The sequence below is a fragment of the Theobroma cacao genome, chromosome 6 (assembly GCF_053813885.1).
Source record: "Theobroma cacao isolate CCN51 chromosome 6, ASM5381388v1, whole genome shotgun sequence".
Taxonomy (NCBI): Eukaryota; Viridiplantae; Streptophyta; class Magnoliopsida; order Malvales; family Malvaceae; genus Theobroma; species Theobroma cacao.
Genome location: NC_142644.1, coordinates 19052146 through 19061511, shown reverse-complemented (window position 1 = coordinate 19061511; position 9366 = coordinate 19052146). Strand labels below are relative to the sequence as shown.

At 33.0% G+C, this 9366-nt stretch overlaps 1 protein-coding gene across 1 annotated transcript; it reads right to left on the bottom strand.

Annotated features, from left to right (window-relative positions):
• Positions 1–3415: 3415 nt before the first annotated feature.
• LOC18595791 (F-box protein CPR1-like) lies at positions 3416–4710 on the bottom strand. Its single transcript, XM_018123007.2, has one exon. The coding sequence runs from the start codon at positions 4608–4610 to the stop codon at positions 3468–3470; it is 1143 nt and encodes a 380-aa protein (XP_017978496.2). The 5' UTR covers positions 4611–4710; the 3' UTR covers positions 3416–3467.
• Positions 4711–9366: the final 4656 nt, after the last annotated feature.

Genomic DNA, 9366 nt, shown 5'->3' with positions numbered 1-9366 from the left:
ATATAAAATTTGCACTTCACCAAGGTGTCATCATAATATTTAACTATATACTTACCTAGTCTTACTTTATTTAATAAAGGCAAATGGGCCCCACTTATGTCAATTTTCTTCAAAATTCTTTCTTACTTTCTCTCCCCCACTTAGATTAGCCATATAGTCCTCCTTCATGACTAATTTCAACAACAGATAAAATATTAATATTTTAATATTTTTTATTAATAAAATATTATTTTATTTTAAAATTCTTCACTTATCTCCTCGGGCCCCAAAGTGTCTTACTTTGTCTCAGTTCACTTCCAAATCACCTTTTAACTCACTAATTCATCCTCGATCAAAATATTATTATTTAATTATTATTTTCTTGCGTGCAAAATATTTCATTCCAAATTATTTTTTTCACTCGTCACCGCTCTTTAGCACTTAAATTTATGTCAATTGACCCTTTCTCTTGTCGATAAGGTCTTATTGACTTTTATACGAGAGTATGGGGTATTACATTTTGAAAAAAGATATCTATATTGCACAGCCTAAAGGATATGAAGAACAGGGTGTTGAAAACAAAGTTTGTAAGCTTGTTAAAAGTTTGTATGGTCTTAAGCAAGCTCTTAGAGCTTGGTATGAGAGAATTGATGACTATTTTAGAAGTCAAGGGTTCAATAGAAGTTTAACTGAACATACTTTTTATGTGAAAAGCTCAAATGATTCAATTATGTTGAAGTTGCGTTGTGTGTGGATGATTTGTTGATTACAGGGTTAGATGCTAAATATTTAGAAGAATTTAAGCTGTAGATGATGTCTGCATTTGAAATGACAAACTTAGGTTTAATGAATAACTTTCTTGGAATGGAAGTTCAACAAGGTGCAGGTCAGCTTATTTTACATCAGTCTAAATATGCAAAAGATCTGTTGAAAAAGTTCAACATGAGTGCTTGTAAACCAATTAACAATCCGCTCATTATTGGTTATTGATTGAGTAAAAATGATGATTCAGCAGAGGCAAATGGTCTCGTTTATAGAAGTATGATAGGGTCATTGCTATATCTGTCAACTATTAGACTTGACATCATGTATGCTACAAGTCTTCTGTCAAGGTTCATGCAAGCACCTTCTTTGCTGCATTTCAAAGTTGCAAAGAGAATTTTCAAGTATATAAAAAGGATAGTTAATTTTGGTCTTAGGTACAAGAAGAAAGATAATGGTGAGCTTTAAGGTTTCAGTGGCAGTGATTAGGTCGGGTATGTTGATGACTTTAAAAGCATTGGTAGTTTTTGTTTTTCATTTGGAAGTACAACGTTTACTTGGAATTCAAAAAAAAAGAAAAAGAGATTGTTGCATAGTCATTAGCTGAAGCTGAGTACATTGCTACAGCTAAAGCTGCTAATCATGCTAAATGGTTGAGGAAGATACTGTTGGATCTTGGGTTCAATCAAGAGAAGGGTATTGTACTACATGTGGACAATCAATCTACAATCTCTATAGCTAAAAATCTAGTTCACCATGGATGCAAAAGCATATTAGAGTGAAGTATCATGCTCTTAGGGATGGAGTGAAGGAACAAAAGATTGAATTTAGGTACTGTCATACTGATTTTTGGTTGGCAGATATATTTACAAAAGTTTTGGGTACAAAAAGAATTGACTTTAAGATCTTGTTTAGAAGCCTACCAAATTTTTTATCACGAGTGTATGTTGTAAAGTGATCACAATCTAGTAAAACAATGAGCTTAATCTGGTAAATCAAAGGAGCAAAGCTTTGGAGGGAAGGAACTGTAATTTAAAGATTCAAGATAGCAACATGTGTCTCCAAAACATTGCCATCTCAACCTTACCAAATTTAGTTTGTAATACACAAAATTGTAGTGTCGATTTATTTGTCTCTGTTTCTTTTATGTGAAACGGCTGCTTGTTACGTCGTTTTGTAGCCGTTATGTTTGAGTGTCAATACACTTTGTTTTCCTGTCGTATTGTTCTTCTTGTTCAGCTTGTTGTTAGCCGTTGCAGAGCACTAAAAAGGAGGCTATGTTTTCAATGCTCCAATGTTTTAGGAATTTTAGTTTCTCCAAGTGACATCTACGCCTAAGTTGGTATTAGTAGAAAATACAAATACAGAAAATTAAAATGCAATAGTTGCTGATTTTGATTTCCAAATTTTGAAGCCTTTCATCTTTGTTCATTTTCTTCTTCCTGGAAAATTGCCTTGTTCACCTTATTGAGTATTTTTTTTCTTTCGAAACCTCAACTCTTTGTTGTACGGGGTGGGGTGTCTAAGCCTGAGATTGGTAGAATTTTCAAAAGTAATGTAACAAGTAAATAAATAAGACGTACATACATTAATACCACAACAATAAACCCTTTCTCACAAAACAAAAATGTTAAAAGAGTTTCCGAAGAAAATATTATTCTTTGATAGTCCAAATGTAATATTTTATTATTTACGTATAATGTCATTATTTTTATATTTATCTTTACACTTTCAAAAGCTCAAACTATGTATCTTATCTTTTCACAAAATTAAACCCCTCATGATTAGACACAACGTATATAAGAGATGTTACTAAATACAAATCATTTGGGCTGGCCACCCTCCCCTTATGCTAAGGAAAAAGGTCAGGTTACCTTTTGCGTTTAACTATAGCTAGAGATATTTCAGACATACTTAAACATTTTCTTTGTGTGATAACGAGTGGCATAGAAAAACCTGTGGTTTTTTATTTGCAAATTTTATGTGGAATTTGACGAAGTAATTTTGGTCGATATAAGTTTTCAAAGAAACAAATTTGGAAACTACATATCGCAAAATCATTGGCTGAGTTAGGTTGCAACATGGCTTGATATCGATGTTAAAATCCTAATTAAAACTGTTCTCGGAAACCTCAGGATGGCTGCTTGCTTTGGGAAAGGATAGACTACTTGGATTTGAAGCTTTTGTGGTTAATGTTTGGTTTGGCTGTAACCTTGTTCATTATTATCAGATGGAAAAGTCAAGCCATCATGTGCCCTTCCTTCGATTCTCAATTTTTTATACTTCCATTCAGCCTTATCAGCATCAGCACCGACTATAAATTTTTAATTGATGGTTTAATGCAGTCTTATAGCTTAAACCATTGTTTATATATTTAATGATGTAAGAGATACGCTTCCACGATCCGGGCTCCGGTCCTAGGTGCGACTTGGATACAAAATTGAGCCTTTTAGAATCTCAAATTGTAGTAAAATGTTTAAAAATGGCCATCGTAAAATGTCAAATGAGATTGCTGTGCCAATTGAATCTCTAAATTCGGATTTGGCAAGGCTTGAGGAAAAATTGCATGACTTGCATTGTAAGAAGAAAAGAGCTTTGAGTCTGTACTTGTGGAGAATGTAGAACGTGGAAAAAGGCGAGCTAAGAAAAGCATGACAAGTTAAATAGAGAAAGAAAAGAAGCATGAAAAGTTAAACAATGCTTTACTTGCACTGTTGAATCAATTTTTAATAGACAGAAACCAGGCTTTCCACGTAAATGATTGTGGAAAAGCGTTGGCATTGGGGTACCCCTAGAATACACAGAGTCTCCCCTGTTTCATTCCCCAGATTGAACCAAGCAGGTTGACAACCTCCGCCATCATCTAGCAATATCTTTTCACCACTCCTGGAATATGCTATAGCTCTAGTGTGAAATATATTCGTCAGCCATTCGTCTCGTGACAGATGAAGTAGTTCAGTCCAAGTCTCTTTGACTCCGTATTCCTTCATCACCCATAAATTTACATGATCCTCGATTGAACAAGTTGAGTACCAATGGGAAACGCATAAGTATCCTCCCAGCACCCCTGCATTCATGTAACCGAAAATTGTACAATCACCGCCACATTTTTTCTTTTTGAAGCTTATGTCACCTTCAGGAACCTCAAAATATTCTTCAGTACCAAGATTAAGAGCAAAGATCACTTTACCTCCAAAAAATTCATCTATTTCATCTCCTACCCAATGCAGGGAACCATTTACATAAGCACCGTCATTGTAATTAGTAAAAATGTCATAAGGGCAATCCTTAATCCTCCTCCAAGAATTAGCCTTCAGGCTATAAATCATAACTTTGAAGCAATTTTGAGTCTTGGATCTGAACATTTTCACTACTTTGTAATCGCTGTTGCTGACATCATACCCAAATCCGAGTATGGTATTCTTGTCATACCCGCATCCAGGTAGAATATCATGATCCATGGTTATATCATCACCTAATGTTGGCAGATAATGGTATTTTCTAGTTGATGGATTCCACAAAGCAATGCCTTCTTGACGATGGTATACAGCAAGCAAACCGTTGCAAGAACCAAATATTCTGGACTGATATTTGTTTGCTTCAGCTGTAAACGGACGAGGAAATTGCACCAAGTTGCACAGCGAGTCGAAGTCCACTGCATAGGCCTCGTTATCATTTTCTACACAATTATCAAGAAAGAGCTTGATATTGGTGCTGGTTTTCAAGGACTGATGGAGATGGATTTTGACGAAATCTGAGTCATCTATGAGGGAACCCCATGGCTTGGACACGCATTTGAAGCGAAGTAGTGTCTTCACGGGAAGTCGACAAAGTATGTCAGTGATCAAATCCGATGGAAAAGGACACATTTGTGGATTTGGCAATAGAAAAGAAAGCTTGGTTCAGGGTTTTGAAGAGAAATGAAAATTTCTTTCACGAGGATGGACAACACTACACCAAACCGGAAAATGAAAGGAAAAGTTGGAAACTATAAATGAGTTCATAATCAGCTTATGGAAAGGTCAAACCACCATTTGCCCTTCCTTTCTTTCTCAATTGTTTTTTTATATTTCGATTTTCATCTTCACCATCATCAACGCGGTCTCTGTGGAAAAGTCAAACCACCATGTGCCTTTCCTTTCTTTCTCAATTTTTTTTATACTTCAATTTATATTTTTATTTTTAGGGCATGTTTGGCTTGACTTTTTCTAACTTAAAAGTTATTATAAAACTCTTATAAAAAATAATAGCTTTTAAAATTAAGTTAAAATTATTTGATAAATTTACGTTTTATAAGCTCTTTTTTATAGACAAGTTGTTTGGCAAAACAATTTATATAAACTCTAATTTTGGTTAAAATTACCATAAATGATATTTAATAAATAACTTTCTATTAATCACGAATTTTTTTGTTGAAAATAGAAAAAATTAACTTTATTTTTTATCTATTTAAAATAATATTTTGAAAATATAAAAAGCATTTTTATATAACATAAAGTAATTAATAATAAATCATAAAAAAGAGTTTCACAAATAATTCATAGGTAACACATAATTCATAAATAACTCATAAATTAATGATTTCTATTTTCCATCAATGCAGTAGCTATTTGGTTGCGAACTCTACTCATGTAACTATCATCCAATGCTCTTCTAGAAGTATATGAACCCATTTCTTCATCATTACTTCTTTCTTCTTGACTTTCAGGAATATAATTGGAATTACGATCACATTTGTCAAACTCCTCATCTATAACACTACACTGTCTAATGTAATTATGAAGTGTCGTTGTTGCAACAATAATCTTTTCTTGTTTTATCAACGAAAATGGCTTCATATCACGTAGAATATGCCACCTATTCTTCCAAACTCCAATTGTTCGTTCAATGGCATTTCTTAACGAAGAATGTGTATGGTTGAATGTTTCTTCTACACCTTTTGGATGACTGCAACCTCTAAAATCAAGAATGTGATATCTTTCACCTTTATAAGATGCTAGATACCTTTTCATATTAGGATAACCAGCATCCACTACATAATATTTACCTAAGAAAAAAGTTAAAGCTTTAAGTATTAGTTCATTATAAAAATTCAAGAGATAAATATATAGAATGTCAAATTTTATACAATAAAAATTATAAGTTGTACCTTTTGGAGGGTGAAGGAACACGTTTTTCATTTCTTCAAGCACAGTTGAAAAGATATGGGTGTCATGTGCAATGTCAGGCCAACCAACAACCACAAAACTGAATAGCATGTTAAAATTACACACTAACATGACATTGTGTGTTGGATATCCCTTTCGACCAATAAAACGAATTTGATCATTTGCATGAGGAATAGCAGGAACATGTGATCCATCTATAGCACCAATGCACCTTTGAAAATAAGGCCAATATCTACGATCATTTTTAATTTTGGATGGAACTTCTACAAATTGAAAATCTAAAGCCTTGACGATTTCATTGGCCAGTAAACTATGTAACACTTCACCAAACTTCCTGCTTACAGTCTCTCCCGATTTTTTAAATTTATTTTGGACATTACAGTTTGTTTCGCTATGTGCACAAGTCCAAAGAAACATAGCAACCGCTTCTAATGCTCTCATGTCTTTAGATGGATGTAACCAACCCTTATTTATCAATGTATCTATAAGTTGCAATACAACATGTGATTCCATCCTAAACATTCTATAACTTTCACTTGGAGTTTGTAAAGTTTCACATACCCATTTCCATCCATCGGAATAATTGAATATGTTTCCTTGTTTCATTAAGTATTTCATGTGATGTACAATTGCAATAGTAACTCCTCCATACATGTTTTGATAAAACCTTGCATATTTTCTTCTCTTTACAACTTGTATTAATGCTTTGACTTCATTAGAGGACATTTGTTAACAATATCAAAATACATAAGTAGAAATCCAAGTATATCAATTAAAAAAACAAATATTATTTGAAATAAATCAAAAGACAAATAACAATTCAAATAAATATAACATGGATAATGGCAAATTCTTTCAAACACCAATTTAATTAAGCATAACAAGTAACACAAATACAAAAAAAAAAAAAGGAGTTTAAAGTTCAACATCAACCTAAAATAAACAAATCAAATCCTAAACTACTCAACTAGTCCCATTGAAATTTTTTGATAGATTATGCTCATATTGAATCCAATTTAACTTATCACTTAAATCTGACAAAGAAATAAAAATGAGTCTATTTTCTTCCTTTTTAATCAATTGTAGTGCAAAATTAAATTCATCTGCACTCAATCTTCCCTCATTTTGTAGAGATTTCATTGCTCGAACACACTCTGGAATACTATATAGTCCTATGGCTTGTGATGACATTGAAATTTCAGCACTTTCAACTACGTTATGACTTTCTGCTACCTCACACAATCGTTCCAATGTTCTTTGCAAGCTTGCTACAGTCCCAGTTTTTGTCTTACCCTTTGCCATTTTTTTTCCCATTTCTTCTAGCACCATTTTTTTCCTCTTCATTTGAGTGTTTACTATAGGACTGTCATCTTCATCACAATTGAATTCTTCGGCATCAAATTCAACACTGTCTTGTAACGGAGTTAGATTTGTAGATCTTATATTATCTTCAATTGGTATACCCATCGCTAGTATCCATGCATTTTGACTAGTGGCTACTGTATCCCTAAATATAAATTCCAATTCATCAACATGTTCCAACCCTTGATACTGAAATCTAGCATATTTTGGATTGACCTACACAAACATCAAAGAAAAAGAAACTTTTAAACAAAGTACATATGTAAACTAATTTATAGTAGATGAAATATATAAAATTTAAAATACTTACTTTTATTTTGGCTTCCCACCATGTGGCATTAGCTTCAATGGTTCCCGTCTCATGGTTCCAACCCAAACCTGTTTCTTTGCGCTTCAATTGTTTCCATAAAATCCATTCATTCCTTAGACTATCCAATCTATTTTTCAATTGCTTTTGGGTATAGTTTTTATTAGCATGAGTATTAAATTCTTGTACTACAACTTCCCATCTTTTAGTTCTAAATGAAATTCATGGTTTTCCACACTTATGAATTTCATTCGTACAAACTTGAAGTAAGATTTTAGTAGTGACCAAATCCCACTTTGCATTATGTTTTGGTTTATCTAAAATTTCAAAATTAAGTGGAGGCATTTCTTGACTAGTCATAAATTGCAACACGACATAAAAGCAATAAATATTATGTCATCACTCAAATAATAAGACACCCAAAATTATGATGCAATCAATAAAATTTTCAGCATAACCTATAAAGAAAAGAAGGAAAGCAAGGGCAAAAGAGAGAGGGAGTTCTAAATATAATAATTATGAAAATTGGAGATAGTAGAATATTTCGGAACCAAAGATCACTTTTTTCTTTTTTGAGAAAGTAGCTCTTATTAAGTTTATAACACAATCTGCAGGATTCCATATCTTAAGGAGTCTAGTGTTGGAATAATCTAGAAAGCATCACGCAAGTCAAAAATCAACCAAATGATACAAAGAAAAAAATCTAATTCTAAAATTGATAGTTCTTTTAATTATATATCACATAGTGATTTGCGAGCAGTATGTGGATGAAGCAGCTCCTAGTCTTCAATCACAATATGTGAAGCATAGACTACCATGCCAACTAACAATAGATATGAGAAATGAGAATGTTGTCAAAAGGTGTGATAGTTGAAAGTCTTCCACTAGATCTAGTCTACTAGACTTTGCATGAGAATGCACCCATGCAACCTCTGCCACAATCTTGAATTCTTAAAAAGATACCAATTTATTTCTAGCAAATGACTTAATAGTTAGCCTAAAAGAAAATTCTACTCAAATAGCACCCTCACTATTTTTCATGCTGAAAATGACATAAAGCTCTCATTTCCACAATCCTCTTAAGCACAATTACTGGAAGTAACAGTATTGAGTGATGACTGAGTAATAGTGGAAGGAAAAGTTACAGTGGCAGAGGTAGTAGGCAACGATGGTAGATGTAAATACAATGACAGGTAGGCTAACATGTTCATTAGGTTGAAGGAAAAGAATAGAAATTAGGATTAGGATGGGTTAAGAGCCAAAAGGATAGGGAGAATGGGAAAGAAAGGAAAGCAAGCAAGCAGGCAGGCAAGGGGGATGCAATTTAATTTTTGTTGTAGCTGTTTCCATTTTGTAATATTGATTTGGCTCTAGAGTCAGAATGTGCATTCTTTTCTTTTAACCACTTGGCATTTTAGACAGATTTGTAACCTTTGTTCAATAGGAAACTCTTGTGAGAAATACAGAAAAAGTAATGGAAATATACTACCTTGACTATTAAAAAAAATCTCGATAGTTCAAAAGCAATGACCACCCAGTAAAGAAAGATACCTACCTCCGGGTTTGCCCAAAAATCTGAATTACACAATGAAATTTTACACGCTACAGCAATACTATTTTGAACACATATCCAATTGAAATTTGAGCCTATGGAATTCCAATAATAGATGTCAACAAGTTTTGAAATTAGATCATCCAGAATTAGCAAACAAAATGTTGAGGAAATATATCAATAATCTTTTATTAAAGGTAGAAAACATGCAGGCATAGCTTCTCGCATACCATAAA

Excerpts from the sequence above, each read along its gene's own strand:
- LOC18595791 (XM_018123007.2), bottom strand. The coding sequence starts at position 4,610 with ATGTGTCCTTTTCCATCGGATTTGATCACTGACATACTTTGTCGACTT.